Here is a 22,390-nt window from a genome sequence, read left to right on the forward strand (position 1 = left end):
CCGCACCGGCGGACGAGGCTGAGAGTGCGCTTGAGATTCTTGGCGACATCAGCGGCGATTCGACCAGCCCGTCTTCGACAGCTTTCACAGCTTCTTCTGGCCCATCATCAGAAAGGTCACTGAAGTCTACCGTCCTCTAGTGCGGAGCCGACTCTCTCTCTGGCGACCAGTCCAGCGTGGTCACGAAGCTGAAATACACACACTGAAACACATAGTTACACACACATGATTACAAACACACATACACACCCCCCCAAACACATAGTTACACACACAGTTACAAATACACATACTCACACCTAAACAAGTAGAGTTACACACATAAAGTTATCATACACACGCCCAAACAAATAGTTACACACAAAGATATGCACACACACAATCAATTCATTGTTAAATATCAAAAATCCTAAACAGAATACAAAACTAGAAACCTCAAAAACTCAATCATAGGCACACACACCTTTGGTTGAACGGGGCTGTTGAGCGAGGTGCAGGCTGTTGGCGACCTCGCGGGACTGTCGGGAGAGGCGCAGGGCCGTTGGGCTAGGCGATCGACGCGGATGAGGCGGGAGAGAGATCTAAGAGTTAGAGTGGAGAACGAGAGCGAGGGACGAAGAGTTTACCGGGTTGTCGAGGTGGGGGTTTCAAGGCTCTCGAGGCAAGGTTGCTTCTGACCGAAGATTGTGACGGGGACGAAGAGCTTGAGGCGAGGGCCAGCGAGGGATGGGGCAGCAAGGCACGGCTCGAACGACGGCGGGGCTGAGGGAACTCACCAGTGGTGGTCGGAGAGAAAGGACGACGTGGTGGTAGGTTTTGGTGGTGGTGGTGGTCGGAGCGAAGAAAAGATAGGAGGCTCGGTGGTGTAGTAGTGGTGTGGTGGAGGCTCGGTGGTGCAGGTGGGGTATGGTGGTTGTGTGGTGGCGTGGATAAGTGCGGCGGAGCTTCACCGGAGGCGTGGTGGTCGAAGCTTCAGAGAAGAGAGAGGGTGAGAGAGGTTTCAAGAAAAAAGAGAGAAATAGAGAAGGAAAGAATCTCGCCGGAGGCGTAGATGACGGCGAGAGGCGGCAGAGGGAGCGAAACCGGTCAGAGATGGAGAGAAGAGATGAATTTGGTGTTTTGGGCGAATTTGGTATTTTTGGGCGAAGAAGACTTAGTCGCCTATTTAAAGTCTGACCTAAAAATTAGAAGCGACTAGTCACTTCTAATTTTTATGTCACTCTCAACGGCGTCGTTTTAGTTTAAAAGTGAAAATTTTGACGAGGAAAACAAGGCGCCAAAAAATTTGGGGGCGTGGAAGCGACAAGTCACTTCTAATTGCCGAGAAAATATAAGAAACGACTTTTGTCGCTTCTAATCTCATAATTTGGACTTTTTCAACACAGAATGCTTAGATTTTCATTGACTAAGCTAATCGCTTCTAATTGCAAAATGTCGCTTCTAAAAGTCATCTTTGCAGTAGTGTAATTAGAAGCCCTCAAAACATAAATGAAGACCATATTTTTTATTTTTTTCATACAGATTATAATACTATTTCTCTATTCAATTCTCCATCTCACATTCATTCATAATAATCGTTAAAAGATAAATTCGAAGACGATGAGCAAAGTGAGTCAAACTTCGAGACTTTTATGCGCAAGTAATAGGTCAATTTGGATAAATAAATAAAAACTAAAAGCATAAGATTATTCTGTTGGGCTCTATGTGAAGCTTGGATATTATTATCATCCAACTTTTCCTATCTCGTAATTGGATTCTGCTTTGGGTACGAAACGACATACATGTAAGCGACTTTCAGTTGTTGCTATGAGTAGAAAAATAGCACGCATTCTTTATATCTTTAGAATGATACATTTCTATATCCGTTTCATATTTTTCCCTAAATAAATACCCACATTTACATATGCATATGATTTAACACTAAAAGGACAATATTGATTCGGCCACAAACACTAAATGAGGAATAGAAGTCTAACTTATTTCGCTAAAAAAAAAAAGTGGGACAACTGTGTTCAAATCTTCTCTCTGTAAGGTGTCCTTTGTGCCATAAAATTTGGAATGTTGAGAAAATATGGAATTGATAGACAAATAAATCCATCGCTGTGACTCCTCTCTCGTGTTAGATAGTTCTTGAAATAGAAGCATAAGCCATAGGTATATAAACGCCATATTGTTGATAGGTTATTCGCATGGTTTCAATACGTTGGACAAGTGTGAAAAATGGTGCCCTTCATGAGATTGAGTTGTGTTTTTTTATCGAGCATAGATGATCGTACGTGGGATCGGGTTGACGTCGTTAATCCTTACTCAAAATTGCAAATATTTTATGCTACTGATGAGATTGTAAACTATTATTAAAGTGAGGAACGCAACAAAATCTATGGGTAATTTTTTATATATAAAAAAAAGATTTCGCTAATTATTTTAATATGTAGATTAAGCAAAAGACTTTGATTTATTCAACATAATGCTTTTTAAATATTATATCTATATACTTTCTTGTAATTTATAATGGAGTTGATTTTCTCTTAAAAAAAAAAATAATGGAGTTGATTTTGAGATAAAAATAAAAAATAAAAAAAAATAAATTAGCTGTATTCATTCAGATAACACATGAAAAAATTGAATTACCTTTGACCTAAAATCTATCTGCAGTTCCCGGTCTTGGCTTGATTCCTAAGTGCCCAAATTGTGTGTCTGTGATTAACCTAGTCTTGGTTCCTAATCGAGAAATCCTTTTGTGACTCGAAACTTGATAAAGACTATCTTCAATCGATGTAACTAAGATGAAAAAAAATAAAAAATTACACGGCATATCATACGTGATCATGTGCAACGAATTTTAAGCCAAGTGATATTGCGTGCTGTATGCGATATTTGACTGGAGATGTATAGTCGGACAATAAAGATATATATATAACGCATTCAATAACGCTTTATAGTGGGAGCTACCATTTCATTTCTGAGAGCGGAAAAAAAATATCTCGTCCACAAGAGTAACAAAAGTTAATAATCAAGACAAGCCTAAATCTGGTCAAGCTACAACCCTATGTGGCTGTGTGACCATTAGTTTAATTCGCTAATTAATTAATTAACAATTATTTAGCAAAATAGCCAACTCAAACCTTAGAAATTGCTAAATAGCCAAGGTTTTGTAAATAATAAGTAAATAGCCAGTTGTATTTAATTGCACGTCAAAGTTTACGAAAATGCCCATATTGTTTCCCGCCCAATCGTCATTACTGCTGAATATAAAAAAAAAATCAAAGGAAATCAGGATTTTCGAGAATCAAGGTCATTAAACACATTTATTTGAAAACCGCTCACCTTCATTGCATTTCTCTCGGTCATAAAAAAAAGCTCTCCCAAATTTTTTCCAAAAACGCTACTCTCTTCCCCGACGAAAATCTTTTCTTCTTCCCCGACGAGAAATCTGGCTGCTGAATCTAAATCTGGTATGCATGTGTAGAGGTTCTTGCTTTTTTAACTCGTATTTACTATTTTTCGTCAAAGATTTACACAAAAATAAAAGAGAAAACATGGTTTTTTGGATCGGTTATTGAATAACATGAATTTTTTCTTGTTCTTCTTCCTCTGGGAATAAGGGTCAATAGTTAATGTTCGTGTATTGCTTATTTTAATCCTAATTTTTTGCCTTAAACCCTAGGAATTTGCATACAAGATTTGGGGGTTCGATTTTAAATGGCTAGATGTGTAAATCTTGTCGTGTATGGTTATACCGAATATACATACAGGTACGCATATATAGATTAGTATTTACTTTATTTTGAAAGAGATTTACCCAAAAAAAAAAAATTGTTGATTCGATTATTGAATACCCACAAATTTGTGTAAATCGGACCCATTTTTCAAGTTTTATCATTTTGTGAAGCGACCATTTTTGTACGTTGACTACATTATATTTACATGAGATTTACAATGTTATTTACATCTATTTACATGATTCTAGCAAATAGTCTGGAAATGAGTTGTTTACAAATATTTACACAATCTTCATTTTCTTGTGTACACAGAATGATAATATGGCGAGGAAAGTCGGTCAGAGAAAATACCGATCAAAATTAGGGGACACCTAAGTAGATGTAGAGACATATTAATTAACAAATTTTGTGCCACTTATATACATCCTTGTCGCGACATGTGAGTCACCACTTATATATCGCCAATTCGCCATACCCAACGATGCACGACTCAATATTGTGTGTGTATATATATCAAATAATTGCCTCCGTACCAATCTTAAACACTGTTAATTTGGTTTTAAATAATTTTTCGTTAATTTCTCGTAAATAGCTATCTTGTTTACGTGGCAGCTTATTAATTAAATTAGTTTTACATATTTGCCCTTATTTAATTCGGCCGTTATTTTTAATTATGCCGTTTTTTTTTAAATTTTGAATCAAATATTGAAACCGAATAGGGAAGTTTTCAAATTTGAAATTTGAATTTTCCAGCAGATTTTTGAAAGTTTCCAGCGCATTTTTATTGTTGATTTGTATTCTAATTTCGGTAAATAACATTAAATTACAATTTGAGAATATTTTCATTTATTGGAAATCTGTTACTTATTTTGACTAGATCTTTCTTGATCCAATTTTACATTCAAAATTTATTCTTTCTTAACGTGTTTTTTAATTCTAGAATTTTAGAATGTCCATAATTTGTTATTTGTTTTCATAATTTTAGAACGTCCAAAATATTTGCAGAATTTTTTTTCAGTTTATTTACACGAATACTGTAAATCATCTTTGTATTTACACTGCATTTTACGATGAAACAATTGGTATTAACTGTAAATCAACGTCGTATTTACAATACTGGATAAGAATTCACCAGAACCAAAATCTCAGCAAATTCACAATCACTGAAACAAATCTCATACACTCAAAACCACCAGCAATTCCGATGAAAAAGAAGAAGAAGAGAGGAAAAAAAATGAAGGATCATCATAATACAAGAAATCTTGTAATCCCTCCACCAATCCCATCCGATAGGCACAACCCATTTTCCGTCACCATCGACGAGCGTCGACCGATGTTGCAGAGGGTGGGCGAGTGTCGGAGCCGATGATACAGAGGGTGGAGCGTCGAATGATGTTGCAGAGCATTGATTTTTGTTTTTATCGATTTTGTAGAGATAAAGAGAGAGTATAGATATCTGCATTAATGGAGTTTAAAAGCTCACTCAATTTGTGGGGGTAGTTGTGACCGATTTTTTTTTTCAATTTGAATTAATGAAAGTAGTTATGGCCGAATATTTTGGTTTAAATTTTTCAATATTTGGTGTGTAAATGAGCGGGAATTATGTGTGAACATTTTGATATTTTATTAGGCCGTAAATAGGTTGTTGTGGCTATTATTATGAAATTGACAAAACGCTGGCCAAATTCAAAATTTCTATAACCGTGTGGTTATATAGCTATATATATATGAATAAATGACATTTTTATCCCCTGAATTACAACACGTGTGACAATGCGCCCCTCGTAATATAAAATTGATCAATTTGCCCCTTAATATCATGTTTTGTGTCATTACACTCCTTCTGTCTATATTGAGATTAAAACGTCTGTTAAATAGTCACGTGTTCATCGCGTGATAATTAAAATAAGATAATTTATCCAAATACCCCTGCTTTCTATATAGATATTAAATACATAAAAAAAATAAATGAAAATCCTAGTTAATAAATTCTCTCCTCTAAACATATATTCTCTCTCTCTCCGGATGAATCCTCCCTCTCTCTCTCCAAAAACATTACACATATACAATGATCCATCTTCTGCAACTCAAAATTTACATGCCAGATAAAACAAATCCAAACACAGTCAATGAGAATATATATCATGAAAATGTAAATGCCATTGCAATCAGATCTATACCATTTGGCAACTTTTACTGATGTAAATGCTAATCAAATTTTTTTGTTTGAGTCCTATTTGTTGTTCTTTGTTTTGGTTATCAGATGAAGTTTGTTCAGTACAATAATTACACAGCTGAATATGGTAAATAACAGTTAATTCTTTGAGGCAAAATTCATTAATATTAGTGTTCATCGGTGAAATTCTTCGGTGTTTGAAACCAAGCGAATTCGGGTCGACCTCGCCGCAGCACTCAAACCTGACGCCGTCGCCGGAAATGGATTTCCAACCAAACCCTAAACCCTAATTTGAAGGAGATGAAGTCACCACAGCATTGACTCAGCCGTCGAAGTTGTTGTCATTGTGGCATCCGCCAGCGAGCCGCCCACTTTGGAAATGGGTTTGATTTTTCATCCGACGCAAGGGAGCTCGTCGAAGCCAAAGGACTCGACGAGGGCGTTGAAATCGGCGGCGGAGTTCACCAAAAAGCCCATAAAGAGCACCGCCTCTACATACAGTAGATAGAGAACAGAGAGGCGGAGATACCAATGCCGATACCCAGATTTCACCGGAGCTCTGCCCCTAACCTTACCTTATGGCTCATCCAAATCTGGTCCGACTCTAGAGAATTGTTTTCAATATTTAATTTATTTTTATTTACATAAATTTGTGAATTTACAAAAATAACCTTCATTTAAGTATCATTTGATGCACACGTTATCATTTAACTGACGGCAAAAGAGAAAACGTAGACGGAAGGACTGTATCGACACAAAACATGATATTGAGGGGCAAAGATCAAGTGTTTATATCATGAGGGGTACGTTGTTACAAGGACTGTAATTCAGGGGGTAAAATTGTCATTTATTATATATATATATATATTATATACATACATTGGGTCAAAGTCAAAACAGAACACCGCCAGGTCACAATTTTCTGTTGTTCAATCATTATTATAATCCTGATATTATCTTTATATCTTCACTATAAAACAACACCCTCCATTCATCCGCAACACTAACTCACTTACTATCCAAAACTCACAAAAAGACAAAAACTGAAAAATGAAGAATCTCCTCCTGGTCTCAGCCTCGGTGTTGCTAGCTCTGCTGGCGTGCCTCGAGCCCGCCGGCGCCGCCACGTGTCACCCTGACGACCAGGCCGGCCTACTCGGCTTCAAGGCTGGCATCACCGCCGACCCATCGGGAATGCTTGCCACGTGGAAGGCCGGCACGGACTGCTGCGCGTGGGACGGAGTCAGCTGTCTGGGCGGGAAACGGATCATCACGGTGTGGCTCTCCGGCAATCTGAGCAACCCCAAGGCCTTCCTGTCCGGCACGATCTCGCCGGCGCTCTCGAAAGTCAGCAACCTCGACGGGATCTACTTGTTCAACCTGCGAAACCTCTCCGGTCCTTTCCCGGGAGTCTTGTTCCGACTACCCGCTCTCCAATTCGTCTACATCGAGCACTCCGGGCTGTCCGGTCCTTTGCCGGCCAATCTCGGAGATTTAGCCAAGCTGGGCGCTCTCAGCCTCACCGGAAACCGCTTCATCGGCCCGATCCCGAGCTCCATATCGAAGCTAACCAACCTCGGCCAGCTCAAGCTCGGAAACAACCGCCTGACCGGCCCGATCCCCGCCGCGATAAAAAGCCTGACAGGCCTCAGTTTACTGAACCTCGAACGGAACCAGCTCAGCGGTCTGATCCCCGACTTCCTGGGGTCGCTCCCTCAGCTTCTGTTCCTGACTCTCTCCCACAACAAGCTCTCCGGAAGCATCCCGGCCTCGCTATCTTCCCTGGCCCCGCGGCTGATATTTCTGGAGCTGGGCCACAACGCTCTGACCGGGACCATCCCGGCTTTCCTCGGGAACTTCAAGACCCTCGACACGCTGGACCTCTCCGGGAACATGCTGACCGGGACGGTGCCGAAGAGCTTCTCCAACCTCACGAAGATATTCAACCTCGATCTCTCGCGCAACAAGCTCGTCGACCCCTTCCCGACCCTGAACGTCAAGGGGATCGAGTCTCTCGACTTGTCGTATAACCGATTTCACTTGAACACCATCCCCAAGTGGGTGACCTCGTCGCCGATCATCTTCTCGCTGAAGCTGGCGCGGTGCGGGATCAGGATGAGGCTCGACGACTGGAAGCCCGCGGAGACGTTCTTCTACGACTTCATCGACCTGTCCGAGAACGAGATCACCGGGAGTCCCGTGAGACTCCTGAACAGCACGGAGTTTCTGGTGTCGTTCCGGGCCAAGGGAAACAAGCTCAGCTTCGACTTCGGGCGTATGAAGTTCCCCAAGACGCTCAGGGACTTGGACTTGTCCAGCAACTCTCTGACCGGGAAAGTTCCAGCGGGTGTGGCGGCGCTGAAGACTCTGAACGTGAGCTCAAACCGTCTCTGCGGTCCTCTCCCGGCAACGAAGTTCCCGGCGAGCGCATTTCTGAAGAACGCCTGTCTCTGCGGCGCTCCGTTGCCGCCGTGTAAGAAGGCCTGATTTGCTATCCGAAGAGATATCTAACTTTGGGAAATAGGCATTATATGTGTTTAGTGATTACTATGTAAGCTTTGATTGCATTATCTGTTTAGATAAATGGGCAGTACTTAAATGAAATGCCTAATCTTTGTCTGTTGTCTTTTTATACGATGTGTTGTCTTTTACTGCTTCATTTGTCGTGGCTATGCGTCGACAATATTAAGGGGAATTGACATTAATAATATAATCTTAATGTCACTTACCAGATATAGCTTAAAACTCAAAAATTGACAAAACTAGTACTACAAGTAAGTGAGAGAATTTATTTTTTCCTCAACTACCTCTCAAGATACATTAATGAAGACCAACTCATTTCCCTTGCGTTTTTATTCTTCAGAACCCAACCTTTAACCTTGTGAAAAAACCGTGTGAAAAAAAACACTCTCTTTGCTTGTGGATCGCCGGAAGTTTCTTAACGAGGGTCACTGGAGTGCTGGTCGCCGGAATCTTGCTCACCGAAATCCAAATGATGCTTTTTTTTTTTCCCTGCAAATCCAAGGTTTGAATCCTAAACCCATTTTGTAATAATCCTAAACCCATTTTTTCCTTCAAATCCAAATGCCAGTTTGTTTATGCAAATCCAAGGTCCTTCTTCTTCTTTTGCTGAGGAGGTTTCTTGCAAATCCTAGATCCAAAACTTCTTCAAACATATTTTGGTAAGTTCTTCCTATTTTTAACATATAGTAACATGTTCAATTGTTTTGATTCATGTTGAAATAAGTTCCATTGTGTTTTGTTAGGCAAAAATGGCGTTTTTTTGTTGTTTTCCGATTTTTCCAGGGTGTCATGAAATGGATTCACTTCGTGACACTAGTGTCATGAATTTGATTCACTTCGTGACACATGTATCACGAACTGGATGTTTTTCGATGTTAATAACCATTTTTTAATACTCATATCTAATATGACCGAACGTATACAGCTATGGAGGAAATATGTTTATATGCTAAGCATAACGGGAAGTGGATAAAACAAGGCATATATCAAGAGTGTGGTACTGTTACGGTAAAGGATAACTTTCGAATTTTGCCATTTGTAAAGTTACGTTTAATAAATGAGCTTTCGTGTGTCGCAAATAAGTTCTTGAATGAACTATGGACGTTGAAGTTTATCAAGTTAATTTAAATTATTTTAAGGTAATGCAAAATCTCGGAATAAATAAAGGATTTATCGAGTTCGTTTCGAATAATAAATTATTTTCCGAGGAAATATTCCGGAATTTAATTTATGAAAATAAATTCTCAAGGACGAGAATTATTTCCGAGAAACCTTGAATGTATTTAAATTAATCGAGAATGAACGAGAAAATTCTCGGTCTAATTATTTAATTAAAATCCGATCGGTCACGGATTTAATTAAATAACTTAGTCACAACGAGTATAGTTGTAATGGAAAATTGAGGACCCATTTGAAAGAATTGTTTTTAGGAAGGCCACCAACCACAGACGACAATGAAAGTTTGCAATGTTATTTGTACTTGAGGAAGAACGAACCGAACCAGTCATTGGTTTGTTTTGTAATTCGACACGTTTTATCCTTGAATGTCTAGAACTTCCTTAGTATGTATTACATTTTGAATGTTTTGAACTTTATTGGTATTGAATTTATTGTTAAGAATTGTTTATAAAACAACCTCATGTGTCACGAAGTGATCTCAGTCCGTGACACACGTGTCACGAAGTGATATCAGTCCGTGACACATGTGTCACGAAGTGGACTTATTTATGTAAAAGTTTTGTGTGGCTGTGGTATGAGTGCTTGTGATTATATATATATATATATATATATATATATGTGTGTGTGTGTGTGTGTGTGTGTGTGTGTGTGTGTGTGTGTGTGTGTGTTGGTGAATCGGGCTCGCATCAGACACGAACAATCGCTCTGATGCGACTCGTTTGAGATGATTCCACCATATAACCATATTAATGCGGAAAAATAATTAATTACGCTGATCATAAGCTAATTAAATTATGGTTATAATTAACAAGATTTAGTTATGTTTAATTAATTTAATTCACGAGAGCATATAAGTCAAGCAACCGATATAAGAGTAAACGAGTACTTACATTGATTTTCGGTTCAGCTACAGAACGCTCCAATCCAATCGCGTACTCCTTGCGTCGTCTTGATGAAGGACTCGAGGATGACACCTTAGTCTTCCGAAACGTAATCTCCGTGACGAATAAGAAAGATGAGTGGGCACAGTCTTTATCTCACTAGATCACGAAACTATGTGTTTCGAGATCTCTCTCTCTTATTTTGCTAAGAATGGAAACGAATTTCCGAGGGGAGGGAGAGGCAGATGCACGGCCAAGAGAGGCTAGTGATGCACGAAATTTTCACTCAAAATTCCTTAACTATGCTCACTAACTACTAATTTTATAGGAATCTTTGGCCACATGAGCAACCACCGGTTGGTTCATGCATGAGTCAACCCAACATTTCAGTGAAAGAAATCTAGCTCATACGCACTAGCGTAACTAGTACACGCAGAGATCAACCCTCCCACCTATCGTCAGAGACACAACCTTGGTATTGGAATCAGAAAAGCCCTTCCGAATGGAACTGACCACCATGTTTAGAAAACCGCCGGTCACGAGGGGATCTTTCATCCTCACGGTGTTGTGTCAATGTTGGAGACCTACGACTCAATATACTTTCAGGATTTTAATTTTCCTAGCATTAACTTTAATCTAGGTGATCCACTCGAGTTAACTAAGTCATATTAAAAACTCGAGTGTTTCTAAGCTACCCTTAAAAACAGATGTTTCGATATAACTTAGTGATTAGGAATTCGTGACATCTAGTCTTGATTATCCTAAAAGTATTCCATCACGGAAAAGCTCCCAGTAGAGAAGGTGAGACACTAGGTCTTCTTAAGTACCTCTCAGCTTAGCCTCTTATCGGCTTGGTGACAAAGCTCTCCGATCCGTTCAACTCATTCATTAATTAACTATCCTAATCCAATTAGACAATTTTAATGAATGAAAGCCCATGACAACCATTAACATACGATACATGATCTAAGTTATAGCATACAAGCATGGCATAGTAATTAAATAAACAAGCAAGAGAATGCAAGAATGGTTTGATTCGGATTGATCGTTTCCTATTTGATTCTATAAAGTAAAATCAAGATGAGCCCAATCATATTGGCCCATGGATTCAATTGGGCCCATTCTTATGTCCCTTAGAAAAAGTAAATCAATATCAAATTATTTAATTTTTCTAATTTTTATCGAAAAAATTAATTAAGTAAGGGCTCATTCCAATGTCCCATTAAAATAAATCGATATCATAATCATTTATTTTGTAATGTTTTAAATAAAAAATCATTAGGGCTCAGCCCATACAATTAATTAAATAAAACATTTAAAAACTTAAAAAAAAATTTTTCGGTAAATTTTTTTTTTTAATGAGTGGGCCCGTGGGCCCACTAGGGTTTCCGGGCTGAGGCCCGGACGAATCCTCTAATCTTGACCTAGGTCAAGATTAGACTTGAGGCTGCACCGGACCGCCGCCGCCACGAGGGCGCGGCCCGGCACAAAAAAGGACGGCCGAAACTTGTCACAAAATTTTGTGACAAGTTTTCTTGTGGTGTAGTCGTGGAGGGTTTCTTCGTCTGTCATGCTTCTTCGTTGTGTGTCCGTCTCTCGCCGATCGTCGTGATCAAGAACGTCGCACCATCGGATTACAACAATAATAATAATAATTACATAAATCCTATACCCTTTGAATTTCGGGTTTACAAAAAAAAATCTAGAAAAGCGAGAATCAAATATTCTACGATCAAGCCACGAATCACAATTCACATATAATATATTGAATTGCATGAAATTCACATCCACATATAATTTCATTCAAACCGTATTTAAATTAATTACAAGAACAAATCGATTAATTAATCATAACATCTAGCTCTGATACCACTTGTTGGTGAATCGGGCTCGCATCAGACACGAACAATCGCTCCGATGCGACTCGTTTGAGATGATTCCACCATATAACCATATTAATGCGGAAAATAATTAATTACACTGATCATAAGCTAATTAAATTATGGTTATAATTAACAAGATCTAGTTATGTTTAATTAATTTAATTCACGAGAGCATATAAGTCAAGCAACCGATATAAGAGTAAACGAGTACTTACATTGATTTTCGGTTCAGCTACAGAACGCTCCAATCCAATCGCGCACTCATTGCGTCGTCTTGAAGAAAGACTCGAGGATGACATCTTAGTCTTCCGAAACGTAATCTCCGTGACAAATAAGAAAGATGAGTGGGCATAGTCTTTATCTCACTAGATCACGAAACTATGTGTTTCGAGATCTCTCTCTTATTTTGCTAAGAATGGAAACGAATTTCCGAGGGGAGGGAGAGGCAGATGCACGGCCAAGAGAGGCTAGTGATGCACGAAATTTTCACTCAAAATTCCTTAAAATAATTGCTTATTTTTGCCTTCTCATGAACCCCTATTTATAGTAGTAAAAAGGAGATATTCATGGAATCTTCCAGAATATTTTATTTCCTTTTATTGTGTTCACACTAGTGGATTAAATCTAGGCCATTGGATCTCAACAAGTGAATCCTACTTTTTCTCTCATCCATTAGATCAATATCTATGAGATATTATTCTTTTATTTAAATAGAGAATAATTTATTTAGTGAGATAATAAAGGAGAATATATTATTCTCCTAAATATTCTCCTAAATACTTTCCTTTAAATAAGGAGAAAATATAGGACAATATCTTATATTTTTCTCTCTCCTTTAATTTAAACAACTAAAGAGAAAATATTGGTAAATACCAATTATGTATTTTCGAATTTGATGGCACACAGCCAAGGAGATTTGCGCAAACTCTAGTGCCAAATAACCAAATTCGAATTTTCCATGTGTGCAAGGCCCAATTGCTTAAAACCCAATTAATCATTTATTTACTTGGTCCAACAATAAAACAATAATTAATAATTGTTTATTTACTTGATCAAACAATAAATAAACAATTCTACCATAAATATTTATTTAATTCTACGAATACCCGTTTTCCAGAATTAATGCTGTCAATCACAATTACAACAAGTGAGATTAATAATGATAAACATTATTATACGAAAGTTCTTATCCGCCTTTATCAGAGCCGAATCGGGGACTATGGACCTAGTAATAGGAGCTTAACAAATCCGATGAAAAAGACGAAATAGTCTTTTCTCTTTTGTCCATCGATTCGTCTAATCTTGGTCAAATACTCCACCTTGTAAGCCAAGACTGAACTCTCCTTTATACTAGAATTATATTTACTCATCGTGACGAGTGTCCACTGATATAGTCAGTTCGTGATCAAGATCCTCCAGGTTCAACCCGTGTCAAGAGAAGTCAATTTTTCCGTTATACTTCTCTTGATACATATCAGCCCTAAGCATTGTTGCTTCCCCATCGAAAGATTCTTTCGAACGTTACTTACTTCGAAAGTGCTAACAATCTATCGGTTCTGGAATCAACCCTTAGGTGAGTGAACATTAACCTTCTTTCAGGAAGGCTGGATTCCGTATCTGTAAATCATTTCCCACTCGAATTATGCTCTGAGAAAACTCCCAAGACATAAGCTGTGATTAGCATGAATAGCCTTTTAGCGAATGAGTCAAAGAGCTCAGTAACATAACCCAGTGTCCATGATCACTTCAGGATTTAGATCAAGTCTCACTGTGACCATCATAGTGACCTCGGTTAGTGTGTCGTAACGGTCCTTAAACGACACATCTACAACCAAGACCTGTCCAAGTCGTACACTTACCACAAGTGTAGAATGCTCCCACATAGTGATCAGCCTTCACCTATGTGTTCCACATATATAACTTTAGATATAGCTTTCCAAGCGTATATCAGTCATCGACCATGTTTTAGCACACCGCCCGAACTCAGGTGCCCAGCACGTGACTCAGTTAGATACGGAGGCTATGGAAGATAGTTGTTATTGATTCTAATTGTTTAGAACTCAACCCACTAATCATATAATGCTAATAAAATAATCTTATTATCGAATTTAGTAATCATTATCTACAAGTGGGCAATATTCCCAACAATATATATAACGTATATTTTTTTGTGATTTTTTAGAAAGCAGCTCAATAGTAATTATGCACACGTATATATGTAGTAAAAGTATAACTCTTTTCTTGCATGCTTTGGGCTGAAGGAATGTAATTGTGGTGGAATAATGAAAATTAATTGTATTAGACAGTATTAGATATATCGCTGCTTATGTTAAAGTCTTGGTTAATCTTAGTCGTAGGATCAGAGTCTGTTAGAGTTTGTTAAGTATGGTTAGCAGTAGATGGCTGAGATCAACTCGAGCACCTTGTATTTATATCAAACAGTTGAGAGGTTTATATAATTAATGAGAATCAGTCAGTAATTCTCCCAAACAGTTTCTCTGCTCTCTTCTCTCTCCAACCTCCAGTTTATTCTTCTTGTTATGGTATCAGAGCGAGTTCAAGATTGAAACTCGATTCCACTCAACAATGGCGTCTTCGGCGAACACTCCGTCCTCACCGATCACGCTCGATCCCACGCTGATCAGTCAAATGCAAGCTTACCAGAGTTTTGCTCCTCATATCAATCCTCTGAGTCTCTAGCTCGATCTGAACAATTTTCAGTTCTGGAGCTCTCAAGTCCTCTCAACTGCTCGTGCTCACGGATTAGAAGGCTTTCTTCAAGGCACGGTCGCGATTCCAGCTCAAGTGATCAGATCCACCGGATCTGATGGGATCGTCAGTCAATCACCGAATCCAGAGTATGTTCTATGGCTTCGCCATGATCAATTTCTTCTTAGATGGTTGTTTGCGTCGATCTCTGAAGGAATACTTGGCCACGTCAATCGGTGCCTCACCGCCGCCGATGCTTGGTTAAAACTCGGTCAAATCTTTCAGACGACCTCCAAAGCTAGGGTTCTTCAACTCCGTCTAGCGCTGCAAACAACAAAGAAAGGAAATCTCAGTATTGATGAATATGTTCTCAAGATGAAGACGATCGGAGACAATTTGGCTCTCGCTGGTTCTACAATCAAAGATGATGATCTAGTGCTCTACATCCTAGGAGGATTAGGATCGGAATATGAGTCAGTTGTGGTTAATCTCACAAGCAGATCTGATGACCTAACTCTTCCTGAAGTACAATTTGCACTCCAATCGCACGAAATGCGAATTGAAGCAATCAATGCTAGCAACGCTGGTGATCCACTGTCTGCTCCAATGGCGAACCTGGCAATGCGAGGAGGAAGAAACAACAATGGAGGCCGATCACGTGGACGTGGACGCGGGAGATCAGGAGGGCGAAACTACAGCAACAACAACAACAACAGGCCAATCTGTCAACTTTGCGGTAGAGTTGGACACCTGGTGAACAAATGCTTCCACAGGTTCGACGTGCATTTCTCCGGCAATCCTCCAGCTAGTCAAAACTCGCCTCAGTCAGGAAATGGAGTAGCTCAATAGCAACACCAAGGAGCACAAGCCTACACGACCAGGATTGGTACCTAGACAGTGGAGCCACACATCACCTGACGTCAGATGTGGCTAACATCACCAACAACACTGAATACAAGGGTAAGAACAAACTCGTTGTAGGTAATGGCTCTCATCTTCCTATTTTACATATTGGAGATTCGTCATTAAAAAGTAACAAAGGAAATTTGCTGCTTAGGAATATCCTTCATGTCCCTAATATCACCAAAAACTTGATTAGCATTTCTCAGTTCACCAAGGATAACAACATACTCATTGAATTTTTTCATGACCATTGTCTCATCAAGGACAAGGGCACGAAGGCTGTATTGCTAGCAGCAGCTCTTAGAGACGGATTGTATCAAATGGATCTGTCCAAACTCTCTCAGCGTCTCAAACCAAGATTTCAAGCTTTTATAGCCTCTCTCAATGGCAATCTTTTTTCTGCTCAAGAACCATATAATACCAAAGTCTGTATTCAGTCCAATGTTTGTAGTACTATGTCTAATAATGCCAACACGAATGATGTAAATGTATGGCACAGTAGGCTAGGACACACCTCAAAAGATGTTCTCAGCCATGTTTTCAAGCATGTAAAATGCCCTGTATCTGTTTCACAACTCAAATTATGTTCAGATTGTGCCATTGGCAAAATACATCAATTCAATTTCTCTTCTGTTGAGTCTCAGTCTACACGTGTTTTTGATCTTATTCACTCAGATATTTGGGGCCCAGCCCCTGATACATCTGTAGATGGCTATAGATATTATGTGCACTTCATTGATGACTATACTCAGTTTACCTGGATTTTCCCACTCAAAACCAAGAGTGAAACCAAGACCATTTTTCACAGGTTCAACACATATATAGAGAGACAGTTCAACCAGAAAATCAAAGCTGTACAAACTGACTGGGGGGGTGAATACAGACCACTGTTACCTATCCTACAAAGCCTAGGAATCATTTTTAGACACCCTTGCCCACACACACACCAGCAAAATGGAAAGTCAGAACACAAACACCAACATATAACAGAAATGGGGTTGACACTTTTCTCCACAGCCAAATTACCATACAAATTCTGGTGGGACTCATTTGTCACATCAGTCTACACCATCAATAGACTCCCAACCCGTACCCTCAACCACAAAAGCCCATATGAAGTTCTGTACCAACAAAAACCCGACTACAATTTTTTCAAAGTCTTTGGTTGTGCATGCTACCCATACCTCCGTCCCTATAACCAAAACAAATTCCGGATCAAGTCATCAATGTGTGTTTTTCTTGGCTATAGTCCCTTCCACAAGGGATACAGATGCATGAATGAATCTGGTCGAGTGTTAATTGCATGATCTGTCTTATTTGATGAGAGTGACTTTCCATATCAGAGACTAGCTCAACCAAAAAGAGTAATTGAGTCAGTGTCCAACAACACCAACACAAGTCTATACAAACCACACATCATTAGCCATCAGCTCCCACACATGCCTATACCTGAAAATACAAGCAATCAACACACTGAACATACTAGCGGTCAAAACAGCTTGTCCCCAAGCCTCACTGCATCCCGGACATCAACTGACACACACAGCCCTGACCCCACCCCCATACCACAGTTATAAAGTGTCATTCCTTTACCCAACACAGTCACAGACCAACCACATCCTCAACCAGAAAGACCACCAGACAATAACACTCACTCCATGATTACCCGGTCCAAAGCAGGGATTTCTCGACCAAAACTCTTTAATGTTCAATTGACTCTATGTGATATGGTTGATGAACCTTTATCTGTCAATGATGCTTTGTCTAACCCGGCATGGAAGAATGCTATGAATGCTGAATTTCAGGCTCTTCAAGACAACAAGACGTGGTCACTGGTTCCAGCAGAGCAAGCAACGTCCATTGTCAGCACCAAGTGGCTGTTCAAAGTCAAACAGAACTCTGACGGGTCACTTAACAAGCTAAAAGCAAGACTGGTGGCTAGAGGGTTTGAACAAACCCCGGGCGTGGATTTTTTTAGACTTACAGCCCTGTAATCAAGCCATCAACCTTGAAAGTTATATTCACGCTGACAGTAACGTACAACTGGGATATTCAGCAGATTGACATCAATAACGCATTCTTAAATGGTGTGTTACACGAAGAAGTCTACACATACCAACCGGAGGGCTATGAAGATCTTACTCGCCCCACACATGTCTGCAAACTACACAAGGCGCTCTACGGACTCAAGCAGGCCCCCAGAGCTTGGTATGAACAACTCAACTCAGCTCTACTAAACTGGGGCTTTCACAACTCTGCCTCTGATAGCTCACTGTTCATCTACACAAAGAACAACAAGTGCATCTACATGCTAGTGTACGTAGACGACATTTTAGTGACAGGCAATGACTCACAACTCATAGCCAAAGCAATAACTGATCTAGACAACACTTTCACCTTGAAAAGCTTGGGTGCTATTAGTTACTTCTTAGGCTTTGAGGCTGTGAGAGATGGGACAGGTTTACAACTAACCCAGAAGAAATATCTGCGAGATCTCCTACGCAAAACAAACATGCTTGAGTCGAAGCAGAGTCCAACGCCTATGTGCCCAAGCCACAGACTCTACAAAGAAAATAGTACCACTTTTGAGCATGTGTCCCTGTACAGAAGCACAATAGGGTCAGTACTTAACAATGACCAGACCTGACATCTCATTTGCTGTGAACAAGCTGAGTCAATATCTCCAAGCTCAAACGGTCAAGCACTGGGCAGCGTGCAAACGACTGCTCCGATATCTAGTAGGGACTCCTACCCTTGGTCTCTACTTCACACCTGCTACTCGCCTACAGCTCACTGCGTACGCAGATGCAGACTATGCCAGCAATCTAGATGATCGGAGGTCCACTACAGGTCAATGTGTTTTTCTGGGTGACAGTCTCATCTCATGGTCGTCCAAGAAGCATGATGTGGTGTCTCGGAGCTCAACAGAGTCTGAATATCGAGCTCTGGCCTCGGTTACCACGGAGCTGATCTGGCTCAAGTCCCTGTTTGTTGAACTGGGAATAGCACTCGAACCCGGTCCCAGCATTATTTGGTGTGATAATCTGGGCGCTAGCTCTCTAGCTTCAAATCCGGTGTTCCATTCTCGGATAAAACACATTGAAGTCGATGTGCATTTCATATGTGAAAAGGTCGCCAATAAGCAAGTCGAAGTTCGATACGTTCCAACCACAGAACAAATAGCTGACGTCTTCACTAAACCGCTGAACATTCCCCAGTTTGTGTTTCTGCTGTCCAAACTTAACATGTCTCCACATGCCTAAGTTTGCGGGGGTGTATTATACAGTATTAGATATATCGCTGCTTATGTTAAAGTCTTGGTTAATCTCAGTCGTAGGATCAGAGTCTGTTAGAGTTTGTTAAGTATGGTTAGCAGTAGACGGCTGATTGAAGAAGGGGTTGGAGAAACAGTATATACCAAAGTTCTAAATGTCGTTTTCGTTGCCGTTTTGAGTATTAAGATTAATGGAAAATCGACAAACCGATGGAAAACCGAACGGAAAAAATGTGGAAAACGGTATTCGATTTGCCGTTTTCAAATGCCGTTTTCCATGGAAAATCGAACGGAAAAAATGTGGCAAAATATATTTAAAATATATACATGTAATATATATACATTGTATGTAATACATACATATATTTTTCAATTTTTAAACATATATAAAGTCAATTCTAATGGTTAATGAGAAAATTCTTGAAAAAAAGCCTTCATTTGTGCAACTTATTCATTATTTGAATAAGATTTGTCCCCGTAATTGGCTGAGCTTAAAAATAGTGGAATTTGCTGTTGAAATCACAACAGTAGCACATTATTTCATTTGTATCACAAATTAGTCTAAATTGCATTCGTGTCTTTTTTTTTGCATATTTATCACATATACAATGTCTTAATTACCCTTCTATTTTATATCCAACAAGAATCCATATCCACACCCAAACCCTAATCTATCATCAAATTCCCTCCCAAACCGTAATCTCTCTAGCTCAAGCTCCGACCACCGTGCCGATCGCTGCTTCGACAAGGCCACCGTCGCCGTAGCTTTCGTCGAAGCTCTCGCCGGAATCACAGAACCAGCCTTCCCGCAACCTCGAAGCCGCCGTGCTCCGATCTCTCCCGGTGTTCGTCTTCGCCGGCGGAGATTCGGACCGGGCTCGACGGAGAAACAATCCATGGAGTACATGGTTTCAACCATGACGAAGCCGACAAACTCACCATTGCCGCCTTCGCCGGAGTTCGGGATCGCGGAGATTCTCCGGATCCGGGTGTGGTGCTCCCCGGAGCAGGCGAGGGATTGGATGCCGCCGGCGCCGGGACGGCGAGGAAGCCGATGTGGTGGGAGTTTGTTCCGACGGGGAAGAAGAGGACGAAGGAGTCGAAGTCGGCACCGGGGAAGCGGAGGCAGCAGAGGCGGTTTCCGGCGGGGATTCCGGCGGGGTCGAGGTCGGAGGGGGGCAGAAGCGACGGCGACGAGAGGACGTGGATTTGATGGCCAGAACGGGGCTGAAAACGACCGGAGTTGAGCCGCTCGGGAACGGCTCGTCCGGGCCAGGCTGGCGGCGGCTGAGCCGAGCAAGAGACTCTTCTTTGAAACGCCTGGAGCAACTTCATCACTTTATCCAAACGTCTTTGGATTCGGTTCGTCAGTTCACCCAAACGTGTTGGGCTAACTCTCTCGAAACAGAAAACAAATAATAATGATAGTAAAGTCTCAAGGGGTCGATGGTTAGGCCGGAGGTCCCAAAGAGAGACTCCCCACGTAACTCCTCGAGGTGAGTACATTCCTCGAGTCGAGTTAGAGTCCACGAGTCGATCGAAACTCCTCGTGCCGACTCTTCACACATCTCCTCGGGACGAGCTCATTCCTCGAGTCGAGCCCCGAGTTCGCGAGTCGACCAATACTCCTCGCGCCGACTCTCCGCTCAAATCCTTGCGCAACCTTGCGTGGGGAACTTCAAGTTGCCGTCCATCCCTCCTTATGACGGACGGGCCGACCCAAACTTCCACATCCAACATTACGAGACGTGGATGACAATGCAAGGGCAGCCAGACGCGACCCTATGCCAGGCCTTCAGCCTGACCCTCACAGGGTCGGGCTTTGAGTGGTTCCGAAGCTTGAGGCCTGGAAGCATCCCGTCCTTCCGGGCCTTGCGAGAGGCTTTCCTTGCCCGCTTCGCCACGCTTGTGGCACAAAAGAAGTCAAAGACCCACCTCCTCTCCATTTGGCAAGGGAGAGACGAGACGTTGAGACAATACCTCGCTCGCTTCACCGAGGAGTCTCACAAAGTCGAGGGGTTCGACGACAAGGACGCCATCACGGCGATCACCGAGGGAGTTCGCACGAGCGACTTCCTCAAATCCATCGTTGGGCAAGTCCCGCGAGACATGGCGGAGCTGATGACGATAGCCCGCGCGTATATGGGAATCGAGGACTATCTCGATGGCCGAGACGGCCGGAAGTAAGGAGGGCAAGGTAGTCGCAGCCGCGACGACCAAGACGAAGATCGTCCCGACCCTCGAAGGAAGAGGAACAAGGGGGGCCAGGCCCCTAACGGTCGTTCCCTCCCCAGGCCGAGATCGCCACACGTCGATAGCTTCCGAGCGTTATCGACGTTCACCCCTCTAAACACCTCGCGAGAGCGGATCCTGGCTTTGCATCGCGACGAGCTAGGGAGCCCCGTTCCACTCACAAGGGATCCCGCAAAGCGAGATCGAAGCAAATTCTGTGAGTATCACCGAGACCACGGGCACCTGACGTCTGAGTGTTACCAGCTCAAGCGCCAGATCGAGGCCCTCATTCAGGATGGGAAGTTGAAGGATTACGTCCTTCGAACAATCGGGACGGCCGCGGCGCACGAAGGCCGTCCACGGCAAGAAAGGAAGAGTCCGACGACGGTGACTGTCACGGACCGGGCAGCGAATGAAGAACCGGAGAGCTCACAGCTGCACATCGTGAGCTCAATCATGGGTGGCCCGGAGTTTGGGGACTCGTCCACGCAAAGGAAGAAGTACGTGCGCGAGGTTTCCCAAGGGAAAATTGCGCACTACATCAACCATACGTACGAGGCTCCCCCTCCGGCCCCGTTCGAGTCCATGTTCTTCACCGGCCAAGAGGCGACACGAGTTCTCCACCCGCACAATGACGCAATAGTCGTCTCGGCCCCGGTCGCCAACAATCTCGTCCGAAGAATCCTGATTGATAACGGCAGCTCGGCCGACATCATCTTCAAATCGGCGTTGGACAGGATGAAGCTGACCGGACTGAGACCGACCCCAATCTCGACCCCACTCTTTGGCTTCTCCGGGGAGAAGGTCATGACGGAGGGCACTATCGACCTCCCGGTCACCTTCGAGACCCCAGGGGGGCTCGAGGTCACTCGCGTCGTGTCATTCCTGGTCGTGGACCAGCCCTCGGC

At 41.7% G+C, this 22,390-nt stretch overlaps 1 protein-coding gene across 1 annotated transcript; it reads left to right on the top strand.

The window, feature by feature from the left end:
* Nucleotides 1–6,886: 6,886 nt before the first annotated feature.
* LOC149400659 (uncharacterized) lies at nucleotides 6,887–8,557 on the top strand. The gene has a single exon (XM_089610908.1). The coding sequence runs from the start codon at nucleotides 6,949–6,951 to the stop codon at nucleotides 8,383–8,385; it is 1,437 nt and encodes a 478-aa protein (XP_089467034.1). The 5' UTR covers nucleotides 6,887–6,948; the 3' UTR covers nucleotides 8,386–8,557.
* Nucleotides 8,558–22,390: the final 13,833 nt, after the last annotated feature.

The sequence above is a fragment of the Urtica dioica genome, chromosome 4 (assembly GCF_054948205.1).
Source record: "Urtica dioica subsp. dioica isolate 48M chromosome 4, U.dioica_male_clone48M_v1_H2, whole genome shotgun sequence".
Lineage (NCBI taxonomy): Eukaryota > Viridiplantae > Streptophyta > Magnoliopsida > Rosales > Urticaceae > Urtica > Urtica dioica.